Source organism: Micromys minutus (assembly GCF_963924665.1).
Source record: "Micromys minutus genome assembly, chromosome: 13".
Lineage (NCBI taxonomy): Eukaryota > Metazoa > Chordata > Mammalia > Rodentia > Muridae > Micromys > Micromys minutus.
The window spans coordinates 53,588,011-53,603,335 of record NC_137982.1 but is presented as its reverse complement, the minus strand read 5'-3'; the positions used below and the strand labels follow the sequence as shown (position 1 = coordinate 53,603,335).

At 35.1% G+C, this 15,325-nt stretch overlaps 1 protein-coding gene across 1 annotated transcript in view; it reads right to left on the bottom strand.

Annotated features, from left to right (window-relative positions):
• Positions 1–15,325, bottom strand: part of ZNF804A (zinc finger protein 804A) — a gene marked incomplete at both ends in the record, with an annotated part of 204,726 nt that overhangs the window by 19,079 nt on the left and 170,322 nt on the right. The window contains one exon of the mRNA XM_080927310.1: positions 5,026–5,169. Within this exon, the coding sequence (XP_080783436.1) occupies positions 5,026–5,169 (144 nt within the window). The remainder of the gene's footprint in view (positions 1–5,025; positions 5,170–15,325) is intronic.

Here is a 15,325-nt window from a genome sequence, read left to right as displayed (position 1 = left end):
AATTTTTCAAAATTTGATAAATCTTGATATGTATTTGGGTCAATATATAACTAACAAGATCCTTCAAGTTTAACAGGATATTGCCTTTCTATTTTCATCATTTTGACAATATCTTAAAATGTTTCTTTTTAAATAATACATAGAATCTGTATTTTTAGAAGGTCATATAATAATTATAGCACAGTTATTGGTACACAGTGGAAGGGACAGGTTATTGGAATATATACCAATTCTTAAGACACTCTAGGATTTCTTATATCAGGCTAATTTCCATGTTCTACAATTAGTAATACTTATTCTGTTTTAGGAGCACACACCTTTAATCCCAGCAACTTCAGAAGCAAGGCTGGTGGACCTGTTTGAGTTCAAGATCAGCTCGTTATAAATAGTGAGTTCTAGGATAGCCAGGGCTATATAGAGAAATGCTGTCCCCTGTCTTACAATATAAAAAATCAAACAAACAACCAAAAAAGAAACCAACAAAATAATTGTTATAACAGAAATGAAGCTCAAAATACTGCTTCATTATGAAACTGTCATTTCCTGCGCAATGGTAAATATTTATCTTTGTTAATAGAATACTGTGAGTCTTTGTGCTGCTATTAGCCAGGTAAGATTTTGCAACTGTTAGTAAAGAACCACCCTACAGATCTATAACCTCAGGCAGCAGAAAAGAGAACACAACTCCATCCTCTGAGGCACAGTTTTCAGGAACAGCATAGGGTTTTGCACAAGATCACTGTGAGAAGACCACAAGAGTAATACTCAGACACAGGCAGGAGGCCAGAATGCAGACAGTAGTCCTTTAGGTCATTAAGGCATCAGACAAAGACCTGTACACTGTAGGCTGACTCAAGCTGAGTCACTAACAGATTTGCATAGGGCTGGAGCACAGCATATCAATTACTACAACACAGCACAGGTCTCTTTGCTTTAGACTTCTGCATGAACTCTCTATGAACTAGGCCCTTTTCAGCCTTGCTGACATATGTACTATCTATATCAACTGTCCCTTTGTCTCGAGTACCACAGCTTTTGTCAGAAAATTGGTTACAACTGAATTCTAATGACTAGTTCTTCCAACAAGCAAAGAATTAACCCTGGTGAGGAGGACGTAGACTGTGTCCGACCAGCTTCAGAATACATGTGCATCTCTGATACTGTTTAGATAATTTTGTCTGTGAGAATCAAGGACAGAATAATCTACTATCTGTCTTACTGATCAAAGAAAACTCTTCACAAAATTTCACATTTAGGCAGCGCAATGTGGAACCAGACAGATTCTATAGGAAAACAACAGGGTGGTGAGCTCAGGACATTGTCTTGGCACTCAGTACCACTTGGTGAAACCTAACACTGCCAGATTTCAGCAACTATAGTCTCTCTAAGGACCACAGCTTAAAGATGAGAAAAGTCTCCCCATTCCATTAGAATACATATGGTAGTCTTGTGCCTTGACTCCTTCCACCATTATGCCTCCTAACACATTATAGGACTTGGTCTGATCCAGTGTTGAAACGGGCTTTAGAAAGTCTTGCCCAATGAAGTGATAGTCTTTCTGGTCCAAGTGGCTACAGTTATGATGCGAATCGGGGGCAGGACTTTTCATAGCTTACCTTCCCAGTGATATCCTGCAATATATTCTGCATTGCAGACCACAGGCCAAAAATTGAATAAGGAACACAGCATAACATTGTCACAGGAAGCAGACTATGGGGATAGATTCCCCTTACTAGGTAGTTCCAAGTCTCATAGGAAATAATTCAATTGTGTGTTGGAATCATATTTGACCTTGCCTTCCCTTCCAGAATGGAACACAAACAACAGATCAATAGCACAGTTGTGGTAAATTGGACTTAAGAAATAATTCTGTACCAAAATAGGGATATGATTCAGGCTAAACGACAATAAGCGGCGTGATTGCAATTTTCAGAAGGGCAAACTCAAAGAAATTCAGATTGTAAAGAGGGGAATAAATACCAAATAGTTCAATCTTGAGATGATTTCACAAACTAACCAGAAAAAGATCATTCAGGAAATAATGACCACATCCAGAAGAAAAAACACAATAGCAACAGCCAAAGTCACAGCAAGGTGTAGAAAATAATTTTGAAATATAGTTACAATAGTTATTTTAAAGAAATTCAATGAATTTGAAAAATAAATAGAAATAATTAGAATTTTACCAGAGAAATTTAAAGTGATAAATGTAGTTTAAAAATTTCTATAAATTCTGGAGCTGAAAAGGTAATAAATAAAACAATACACTGTGACTGAAGATATAAGAGCATGTTGCATTGATAATAACATGCTTATAACCAGGCTGTTTGAAAGCACATGAGGAGCAAAAATAACAAGGAGTGGATAAAGATTGCATGAGCTTTCAGATGATGTGAACCATCTGTGACATTTGAATTGAAGGTTGACTTAGGAATGCCAAAGGAACAGAAAGCTCAGATCCCAAAACTCCTCAAAAGGCCATTTCCATCTTCTCTACACTTTAACTTCTCTTTTCATTCAATTTGTGAATTCCACAAGTCAGCTTTCTTAGTTCTTGAACAGACTTAACCATGGGTGAAAAAAAATCTATATTTTCAATATTAGGTTTAAATATGGTCAGATGGTAGATATTTTATGTTTTGTTTGTAGTATTCCAACTTCAAGTTCTTAGAGGAGAAATGTATAAAACTTTCCACTGGCGATCTGTGACTATCTTTATACCAATTAAATCATCAATTGGCTTGATGCGTTTGTTGAAAGATGAGGATCATTCTCTATGAGGACACTGTCATTGGGTGCCATTGTCTCATAAGAAGGTAATCAAGTAATGACATGGATTTAAATATTATTATCTAGGATTTTGCTCATAAGGAGAACTATCGATGCTCATTGTGGATTAATAAACTCTGACTATGTTAACAGCATGTTATGGCATTTGATGATCCATCAATTTGTATGGCTTAATAGTATTTATTATGGTCAAGTGGGAACCTCTGAGTCTTTCATGGCAAGCCAAATTCATTCTAATTTCTCTTAGGTTATGTGGATAGAATGTGTGTGTGTGTATGTGTGTGCGTGTGCATGTATGTGTGTTTGTGTTGGGTGTTGTGTGGAACAAAAACAACTTTCAATAAAAGGAAAATAAACAACAACAACAAAAAGACACTTTTCATAGTCACTAAAGACATATATATATATATATATATATATATATATATATGGCCTTTTGCATTTTGTATTGTACTTTCCTATATTTTTATTGTGTGTTTCAGTCTTTAAGACAATTGACAGAAATTTTAGAATAAGGTAGACATTGAAATGCCACAAGTATGCATTAATTGTCATAGCCTGAGGATCCTATGTCCCACCTTAGCTTTTGTTTATTCATTTGCTTGTCTAACTAAGTGAGATATATAATTTCTAAAAGAAGAAATAGTAGGCTAAATTCATGGAGACTAGGGAACAGGAGAGTTCTTAGGCTTGCACTTCTGGACAAAATTATTACTGATTTTGTCGTATATTGCAAAAATAGAGAAAGACGATAAGTAGTCTCAAAATGATATATGTACATCCCCGAATTTGGAAAACTGGTCCTTTGTAAAATGAAAGTTATAATGTTAAAATGTAAAGTGTATAAGACTAGGCAAAGGAATGTCACATTAAATAAATAAGTAAATAAAATAAAACATTACCGAATAAATTTTAAAAAATAGAACATGAAATCATACTCTTGGATTGTGTCATAATAGTCAAATTAATCAGTTTATATGCTAGTAGGTTCATCCTGATATAAGGAAAGAGATTGTTCTGCAAAACTATTGCATTTGCTTGTGGAATCAGAGATTACTACATAACAAGGGGAAGAAATCAATCGAGGACCGCTCCTTAAGCTAAACTGGCATTAATTAGTCATGTGTATAATTGAAGAGTTACTTTCTCCTACTGCAGCTTTTCTGGGCATAATTTAGTCAATATGAAAGACTGAGGCATTGGCAGTAAAATACAATGCAAATGATTGTCTTATAAGCACTTAATGAGATAATTCGCCCCAGTCTTCCCTTTTCCGTTGGAAAATTCATCCCATTTTAACCCAAGATTAGTGGGCAGTTGATAGAAGTTCACCTCTTCAATAAATTCCTTTTGTCTTTACCAAAATTAAATTCAAATGGTTTTTGTGGGTGATGTTTTAAAAATCAAATATGTATATACTCTTGGTAAACCTGAAATTCCATCATTCAAGAAACAACAAATAATATTCTCGTGGTAAACATCAGGCACATCAGAAAATAAAATCAGTGTTAACATCACTTTTTAGTCACTATTTTAAACTTTTCTTTACAGAACTTATTAAGCAGTGAATATCATAATTGATCTTACTATAAAATACAAGTAAATAAATGGAAGTATACACACATTGTGCACATATTTAACTGAGAAATGTAAGGCATTTTTCCCATGATTTTTTCAAGATAGTTAAAATCTACAGGCTTTTGAGAAGAACACAATCATGCTCTCTGAAGATTTTGGTCAGCTGTACAGGAGTATACAACAGTGACAGTCACTTTAGAATGTATCACCTGCTGACCTCATAGAACGTCTTTGCTTGTATAAGTACATGCTAAAGAAATTTATATAATAAAAAAAGACTAAAGACCAATTTTCCACTACATGTTACTTGTTGTTAAGCAATGCAAGACCATATATGTAAAAGTTTACTTATATTAAATGACTATAGTTTGAATAAAACTTTTTGAAAGGTTATATGTTTGAGGAAATTTCACAGATCATTTTCATCAGACTATTGCTTTTAAAACAAATGTAAAAAATGTAAGACATTTATTCATGACTTGATTTTCAATATTTCTTTCTACCATTAAATTTTGTTGTTTAAACTTGATTCATTATCACAGAATTACACCTTTAAATTGCAAATTCAAAGAAAATAAAATATAACTTTTAATATGGTCTTAATTCAGTCTATGACAATTGCTTTAAAATGTTTATTTTTGACTTCTTTTTTCTTACCTGCTTGTGGGCATGGTCGTATGAATTAATGTGATTGTCAAATTCTTGATGCTTATAATACTGCTTGTCACAAAGTTCACAGTAAAAATTAGCTTTCAGGTCCTCCAGAGCTTTGGCAATGGTGTTCTTCTTCTCAGCATAGTCCTGAAATATAATATTTCAAGGAAGCACATAATTAGCTTTCCTTTGAGTTTACTTTGCCCAGCAGTTCTCAACTTAAATTCAGTAATTAGAACAATAAACGGGACAAAGGACATATAAAATATCAGCAAAACAGTGAAAGAAGTTGCATCTAACCCTTGGGAGACTCAAAGTCCCACATGGTGGGGTGTGGGGGAACAGGGGCATCCTCTTGGAGACAGGGGAGGAGAAATGGCATGAGGAACTGTCAGAGAATATAACTAGAGGAAGAAGTGACTGAACTTTACAATTTATGAATGATATAATAGTAATGAAAATGATGATGATAATGATGATGATGATGATAAGGGAATATCAGAGTTCAGAGATGGCTTGATGGAAAATTCCATAAAAGAAATCGCAACACAAAGGAACAGAAAGGCAATAGGTGTTTTAGTGCACAGCGAGCATACAGTTGATCAGCCAGCTTTTTACCAGAAGCATGCTATACCGAAATAAGAGGAGATTGCCATTTTAAAATTATATGACTTGAAAAAGGCAAAACATTCACAGATGAAGCCAATATATATTTTAGAAAATCTCAGCAGTACAAGCAAAAAAGTAAATCATATAGAAAGAGGCATCAACTGAACATAGATAGACTCAGTCTCTGCCAAAATTAAAATTTAGCTTTAAATAGCAGTTTGATTCTCCTGTAAATTTCAAATTCTTAGTTACTAAAAAATCCTCTTTAGTAAACATCTGAAATGTGGCCTATAAGAAGAGATATAAAGTGCCAAGTATATATGCAAATGGGCTGCTTTCTTTCTGTTCATATGTATATACATAAATATATTGTTGATTTAAACTTCATTCATTTAATTATTTTAATTGATCCCATTATCAGTTTATTTGAAATTTTAAAAAGAAGCTTGAGTTTTTCCATCCTAAGGTAATTTTTTGAAAATTGTTTAATTTCTTCACTTACAATTAAAAGAAAGGAAAAAGAACAAGAAGAACAAAAAAAAAAAAAAAAAAAAAAAAAAAAAAAAAAAAAACAGAAAAGAAACTGAGCATCCCTTTATATCCATGATGTTTTCTGTGAACAAAAATTAATTTATAACTGGACCTTGCAGAGGATGAAGAACAGAGTCAGGTGTGTGAATGTCCGATTAAGAACCATGAACTTGTAAGGCTTAAGTTTCGAGACCTTGAATATTGTTGTTGCCAGACACAAATGTATTTTTCATGGTAAAAACCTGACACATTTTATTTGTTTAATTAAACAGTTTTGGAATTTCATACAAGGGTTCTGCATTTATGTCATTTTCACTTCTCCCACCTCAGTTTCTCCATGCTCCTAAATCTCTATACCCTGTCTCCTTCTCTCTTACACACACACACACACACACACACACACACCTACAGGACAAAACTTTAGTCCACATAGCAGACTGCATTGCATTTCTATCTTACAAACTTACTTATATATTCATTTAAATTTGGAAATTACCACCTAGTCATTTCCCATAAGCTACTACAGCACATTCCTAGACACTGAGATGAGGAGACGCAAGGATGCTTGTGGGCATGACTGTAAGCCAAGCATTGGTGTGGTAGATACAGGTAGTCCTCAAGTTTCTTCATCAAAGCAACCTCTTGTGTTAGCATAAGGTCTGTGAGAGACACTGGCCAAGGGAAGTGTTATAGCTCTAGCAGTTACTCAGCGGTTAAGATTACAGCACACTATTGCAGAGGACCTGTTCTCAGTCCTTAGCACCCACAGAGTGGCTCAACATTTCCTACAATTACATTCCAGCTGACTCAGTTCCCCTCTGGCCTCTTTGGACGCCAAGCATGGTGTGGAATAAATGCAGGGAAGGCACCCAGATATGTAAAATTAAAAGTCCAAAACTGTGAAGCTGGATTTATGAAGTAAGATTTATCAAGTAAGGAACTCTGTGGTCCACTTTTGGCCTCCACACATACACAATGACACACATACGGCATGTATATATATATATATATATGTGTGTGTGTGTGTGCTAATTAAATGGGTATATGCTATAGTTAAAATGTTTTCTAATAATAACTTAATGATAATATTTTCCTTATATTATTGGTTACTGTAATAAAAATATTTATACGCAGGATATATAATAAAATTTTCATAATTTGTTTTATTATATCATAATAGTTTTTAGTAACTAATCATTTGTCAAGACCTAAGAAAGAATAGGTCACTTACTCCATCAATTAATTTATGAAGGGTTATTTATTGTTATATAAATTTATGTTTAACTTCACCAGAAAAAGTAAAAATATTCTAGCAGCATGGAAAATTCTTCTGTATAGTTTTATGAATTTAAAGGATTGGTTGCTGTGTTTCAGTAGGTGTGTCTGCTATTTATTACTTCTGAAGATGAATCTTCTCGATGTAGAGCTCTTGGTGAATGTATACTGAATAATCAAAACAATGTTTTGCAAAGTATGTAATTTACATAATGCAAAAATTAATAGTATTATTTCTTAGTTTAAATCTGTGTATCAGAAGTAGCTTTGAAGTCAATACATAGAATAGAGTACAGTGGAACCAGCTTTATGAATTGTTGAGTTAATTCTCAGAAGCTCATCAGCAAAGACTTCACACATTCTCTTCACTGTCTACTCCCAATCAACTTTGCTTACCGTATTCTATTGTTTCTTTCACAATATTAGGTTTTATTTAGTAAAACAAAAATGCTATCATAGAGAATACTAATTAGGTTTTTTAAATTCCATCTCTAAATTTTAGAAAATTTAGTTGATCAGATTAATATTTCAGGAAAATTGAATATTGTAAAAATATCAATAGGAACTGAAACTTGAAGAAAAAATTGTAATTTTAAATCAACATAATAACCACTATTATTGTTTTTATTGATTCAGGGACTTGTTTGGAATACAGATGTGCTAATTTACTTAGTCAGTATTTTCATTTGTTTTTATTATATTATTGTATTTATTCAAATTGCACATGTTGTTGCCCCCTTTACTGGTTCCATCCCTCCCCCAAGTTTTTGACCCTACTCTCTCAAGCCCTGTGCCTCTGAGAGGGTTCTCCCCTCCATATCTATCCTTCTAACCCTCTCACTTGCCCTTCCCCCACCTTCTCTCTTATCCCTGGCATCCTCCTTCCATGGGGCACCATTATTAAGATATTAGAAGTATACATTTTAACTGTTTCCTTGATTTGTACTGAGAATACCAATGTTGGAAATTTAACTAACTAGCTTTAAGACTTAAGGGATATTCTAATTTAATCTGTATTTCAGCTCAAGTTATATGGTCTATGTTAGCAAATTATCTTTATTTTAAAGAAAATAAAAAGAGGAGGAAATCTAAAATGATCAGTTCAATAAGTGCTCATCACTGAAATACAATTACTTCACCAAAGTCAGTGCAGTCCCTGTTTGTCCCCTCTGCCTAACACTATTCCTATAGAGTGCTAGCAAAATTAAAACATGTCACGATCATCTCCTTGTTCATATTAGATGTCACAGATAAGATGACTGATATTTTTACCTATCGTAATTTACTTATTGTCCCACACCTAAGTCTCTTCTTATTTGCATGGTCCTACAACAAAGTAAAAGATACATAGCTTGAGTTAAAGTTTGTCACAGGAGGTAAATAACAAATAATTATTTTCATTTTGATCTGAATGGAAGTAAGGAATCAAATCTCATTCATGCAGCAATTATTAAAGGAAAGGAGGCCATGAATCTGAAAGAGGGCTGGTTTGGAAGAAGAAAGAGAAAGAAGAGAACAATAGAATAATATACTCTAAAACTATTTGAAAGTTAAAAATAATCTTGAACATAATAGAATGATTTTTCTATTATGTACTTGGCACAGACATGTGCAATGCATTCATTGTATCAGCCAAACATTTTTAAAAACATACATGTGTATAAATAATATCAGTCACAAGCTTCTGGCTTGCTCAATGACTTTCCTTTTAGATGATATAGAGACAAGCATGGACTCATGTTATGAATAACCTTAATGTATTCAGCTCAGCTTCACACAGCAGAAGGCACAAAATATAACTAAATAACTGGAAAAGTACAAAACTACTCATATGTGCTCAAACCAAAGGAACTCTTTGGTTGGCATAGTCATTTTATATTTAACTTGAACACACATTTTAAAATGTCTACCAGATGTGATGGCAGAAAGTGAAGAATGAAGCCACAAATGTCATAGATTTAAACCTATTAAGATTTGTATTGAATTAAAATACTGAAGGCTGAATCTTTAATTTTGGGAGGGAAGTATGAAGGTCATGAGACACAATCAGAAAGGTAAGAAATGTTTCAATGCTGAGGATTTATTTCAGCGGTAGAGCCCTATGTAGTATGTACACAGCCATGAGTTTGATCCTCTGCACAGCAAGAAAACATTGTTTTATCATTTTGCAACATTAACAGCTGAGCTATATAGGTACATTTCAGTAAACTAAAATTGAGAATTTAGTGGTTATTCATTGGCCTCAAGGACAATAACCTCACCATGTATCTAAAGGGATACATGAAATCCAACCTTAAAGAGAGAACATTTCATTTCTAGCATAATGCTTCTCATAGCTTATCAAAACACATAGTGCCAATTAATATTCATGACTGGGTATCCTCAGTGAACATTTCTGTATGAATATGAGCACCCTGGAAGCCAATGTTTTTGTTGTTCTTGTTTGTTTTGTTTTCTATTACTGCTGTACCCAGCACATTTTAAAGGGGCACGTCCGGCACAAACTCAGCCAGTGATAACATTACAACTCTTTGAATTGAAGGTGTGTGGAAGAGGGAAGTGGTGCTGTTTCAGGATGATCCATAGAAATATCAATGTGAGCAAATGTACATATTTGAAAATACCTACATGAAGCTAACTTTCAGTGACATATTACAAACATTGACATGACTCATATCAACACCAGTCAAAAATGTAATTAAAATCTAGAGCTATCAAAGCTTTCATCACCCAACTAAAACACTACCCATCACTGGCCTGTTATGATTCTAGTTTTATTTTTGCAGACTCAGACACTTGATATGCCTGGAATTTTTTTTCTCCAAATATGTCCTAGTGTAGAGCTAACCTCCTAGATTTACGAATCCAGGAAACAATTACTTTCAGGCAGGGTACAAAATCTATACAATTTGAGTTAAAGGTTGCATGAAATCACACAACAGGACCACTTCAGGGCCAAGATGGATTTTGCAATTACATTCACCATACTGGCACCCAAATACAGAAACTTGTGTTAAGCCCTAGAGATACGAGATTCAGTCCTATTTGACGCCATGCAAGGCCAAAGTGGCCCTGTGTTTCAGGTTTCTTTTCTTCAAATATCTTACAGAGTTCAGGGATCTGCCAATGGAAAGATTTTACACAACAGCTGTAATCTATCTATAATGCTAATCTTTACACAGAGAATATAGGTCTATTCTATTAAAGTGCATTGGCAAAGAACTCTCATGAATTCAGGCTTATGAACAATACCATGCAAACAGATTGTTACATTGTTTCCTAAAGAGCTTGTACTCTTCAAACCCATAAAGACTCATTGTCTATAACACTACATATGTACCCATCTTTTTTTCTTGATTATTTTTTATTAGATGCTCTGTATTTACATTTGAGATGTTATCCCTTTTCCCTGCCCCTGCTCCCATTTGCCCCCTCCATTTGCCTTCACAAAGGTGCACTCCCTAAAAATCCCCATATCCACCACATTGCCTTGACATTCCCCTACATTGGGAAAACTGGCAACTGAATCAATGTGTACCCATCTTTTAAGCAAATTCCATGCTTAAGAATAAAACCAGGCTCTAGGCATGTTCCAGGTAACAGTGTCCAGAATCTTAAATCTCAAACTTGTATCCATGGTTTGAAAGTCCAGACCCAGCCCCGTCAGCACCTGTGGCGTCTTAGTAGCCTCAGGTATTCTGCCAATCCTAGAGGTCTGTCTGCCCTTGAAGCATCTGGTTCCTAACCATGATGCTAGTAATGTTTCTTCAAACCAGAGTTTCAGGCCAATTGCCAGTGATTCTACTTTTATGTTTTTGTATGTGTTTCACATTTGTGAAGCTTGACTGATAGGGAACTACAGAAGAAAGGCTGACAATGTGAAATAATGTAACCAAAAATCTAAAAATAGATGGGCTGTTCCCAGACAGGTCAATCTAAACAACAGAACTAAATCTCCATTTATTTAAACCAGTTTTCAGTGGTGCAAGAAAAAAAAAATCTAAAAATTCAAGGCGGCATCACACACCCCGCAGACAAAATTATCTCTGAGAAATTGACCATAAATCAAGGTACTATGAGAAATACTGATATAATCCATAACTGATTGAAGCATCTAAGTTTTAGAAATCATACACACACATGCACATGCACACATACACACACACAGAGAGAGAGAGAGAGAGAGAGAGAGAGAGAGAGAGAGAGAAGAGAGAGAGAGAGAGAGAGAGAGAGAGAGAGAGAGAGAGAGAGAGAGAGAGGGAGAATGAGAGTGAATTCAATAATATTGGGAATATAATGACTAATTTAGAAATTTCACAGATGTTGACTATAAAATACAAAATTAAAGAGCCACTTCCTGTGTTTTAAACAATTGGGCGAGTTGAAATATGAGATCAGAGCTCATCAATGGCAAATTGGCAGAATAAAATATAAACTTGACAGAACATGTGAAAATAGTCAGGAGAAATAAAGTGATCCTGAATGAAAGGAAGTATGAAAAGACTAAGAATATGTAGGAAAAATAAAACAACAGGCAAAATTTATCAGAAAATGGACACTACCAAGCAGTCCAAACAGGGGATACAAGAAACAGATACAACAGAAACAAGCAAAGCAATGTGTAAGATATATTAAACTTTATTTTGTGACTTTGGGAGATATGTTAATTAAGTTGCCATACCTCTATCTGAGCAAAGAAAAAGAAACAGTAGCCTGAAGTAAATGGAATGAGAGATAGAGGAAGAGATGCTGCCATTGCTATGAGGCACAGAAATGATAGAGACAACGACATCTCAACGGAAGAATGAAGAAATGGTAATAAACTAGGAATCCCAGGGGGATTGACAAATTCCAAACACATGTCAACTATCAAGAATTACCAAGGATGTAATTAAAGACAGAATCTACAAATAGTGATGAAATCAACACTCACTGTCTAAGAGTCTCATGCTAAAGGTAAGAGTAGGCACTGATAATTTTTTGCTGAATTTTATACACAATCTTACAGAGTTTGGAAAAAAAGCCTGGAAGAGAAGGAATATTTCTATTATAAAGCAATGGTTATTCTGATTTCAGTGCTAGACAAACACACTGAAAGAAAACAAAATAGTAATCCAATATCCCTCATAAACATGAGAGTAAAAAGTCTCAACAGGATAGTAGCACACTAAATCCAAAGCACCTCCCAGGGATGATACTTCCTAGTAGCTGATACTAAGCTGATAATAAGCTGATATCTATGTTGTATGGATATTTACAAATGTAAATTTTTATCATACATGTCCATCATATAGTGGCTTAAATATTATGGGAGTAACTAACCACTTTTATTTTATTTAAATTAAGGACTGATCTATAAAATGGGATCTCTAACTTGCTCTGTTAGTGCAGTTAAGAACCTGAGTCTAGGCATGTCATGGGCCCTAGAAGGATCGTACTACAATTATATTGCTAACATAGTAATATATCAGAATATCACTGATCACCCATCAGAGGACCATCTTTCCTCCGTAGATGATAATTAACATAGACAGCCACAACTGGATAATGAGAGACTTTGGGACAGTCAACCTTAAAAACCATGAATGTATGACATCCTCCTATCTGGGATCAGAGATTTATGCAAATGAGGAGCTGGAAAGACTGTAAGAGCCTGAGGTTGCAGAAGGCTTCAAGTCAACAGGGTTTTCCAGACACACCAAGACAGGAGCATATAAGAACTCATAGAGCTTTTGACAGCATCCACAAGAGCTGTGCATGTTCAAGCCATACAAAATCCCAGCATAGAGTAAGGGTAGAGGATACAAATCCTTACTCTTTTTCATGAAGCTATCTCCACGGACACCTACTGGCAACAGAAAAGCAGTCTTCTCCAGTGGGATGCTCAGAAGCAGCTGACCAACAAACTAGCATTTTGTGTACTTTCTATGTGGTGTTTTGTGGTTGTTGTTTTTGTCCTCTGTGCTTTGAGTTTTGTTTGTGGTTTTTTGGTTAAACAGCTATGTGTGTTCTTGTTTTTATGGTTTCGTTGTTTCTCTACCTGTTTGTTGGCGTTGTGTCTTGATTTTATTATTTTTTGAAAGTGGGGGTTGGGAATATACAGTTTGTATGTTAAGATCTTGGCAGCTTTTTGTGTCTCTGTCTTTCATTTCCTAGCCAGGTGTTTTTCAGTCTCATTAAGAGTGTATATTGTTAAGTTCCCATTGTAGAAGTGAGAGACACTCAAAGTCAAGTGTGGCCACACTGAAGCCATTTGAGGAAGTGAGAATATAGGCAGAAATGTTTCTTATAATATAGTTTTATTTTTATGTCCCAGGTTTATATTTCTCAGATTGTACTGAATTTCCACAATAGGGGTGCAGCTTCCTTCTCCACGTGGTAAGCATCATAACATTACCTCAGTTTTGGCTGCCCGATTTTTTTTCTTTTTTGTTTTGTGCTTTTGAACTTGTGTTCCAAATCAGATCTCTAACTCCAAGGCTTTGGGGAATAAGCTTTGCTTTGTCATTTTAGAACTTGCTTTACTGTGTTTATGCTATTTTCTGGGAGGATTTTCTGACCCACAACAATTCATTGGAAAACCAAGGGTGATATTAGATTTACGTTCATATCTTCATTGTTTTCTCACTCTCATTAGAACAAATGTCCACACAACAATAGATAGAGTTCCACTGTGTCTGGCTGCAACCCTAGCATCATCCTCTGCCTTCCCTTACATCATGAGCAAGCTAAGTTTCTTAATATTCCTACAACTTGCTCAATTTTATATTCACCATTACAATTTGCCATTTGTTATCCTTCAAATGTTCTTATACCAGATGTTCACATGAAATATTTATTTGATTCTGCACATTTCTGAAAATTCCCATTGACTTTATGAGCTCCTCTGTACTATGCTTCTAAAAATTGACTTTTTATTTATTACCTTTATATCTCTTTTATCTTTTATTTTAACTAAAATATACATTTAGGAAGGAAATTGACACAACATACCTTCGCAAAACTACCTTAATCACAACAAATTATATGTGTGTGATTGTGTGTGTGAATGTGTGTGAGTGAGTGTGTGTGAGTGTGTGTGTGTGTGTGTGAGTATTTGTGAGTGTGTGGGTGTGAGTGTTTTTGAGTGTGTGTGTGGGTGTGTGTGCAAGTATTAGTGTTTATGAGTGTGTGTGAGTATGGGGGTGAGTGTGTGGGTGTGAGTGAGTGTGTGTGAGTGTGTGTGTGTGAGTGTGTGTGAGTATATGTGTCAGAGTGTGTGTGAGTCAGAGTGTGTGTATGTGTGTGTGTGTGTGTGTGTTCTTTACCTCTAGTTCCTTAAAAGTAACTACAGAAATCCCTGGGACCATCAGAGTAATACCTGTGACTTACAATAAGAAGGTGGATTTAAGATGGAGGCTGCTACAGGAAAAGTCAAGCAACAATCTAAGGTGTAACGTGCAACCCTCTTTCTGAATCCCTGGATGGGGCGGGTGGATAAAGCCTGAGCCCATTATCAGTGACGGATGTACTTATTTATGGCTTGCCAAGTTCCAAGCAGTTCTGGATGATGGACACATTAAGGGGTGATGGCGATCGAATGCCCACAAGGAATGCAGAAACTTTCTGGCATTGCCTGTGACTCTGTCCTGTGATCTCTCTTATATGGCCATTCTGGCATTACATTGTGACAATAAACCATAAAGAGAAATAAACTATTCTCTTGATTTCTTCAAGGCCTTCTAGGAAATTATCAAACCTGTGGACAAGGTCTTGGAAAAAATTTATGACTTTAAACTGCCAACTTCAAATGAGCATTTCTTTTTTTCAGACTGAGGTTTAGCTAAGAGAGTGTGAAATTGACTCAGATAACTGTTTTCACAATTCAATGAAAAGGTGTGGCACAAAG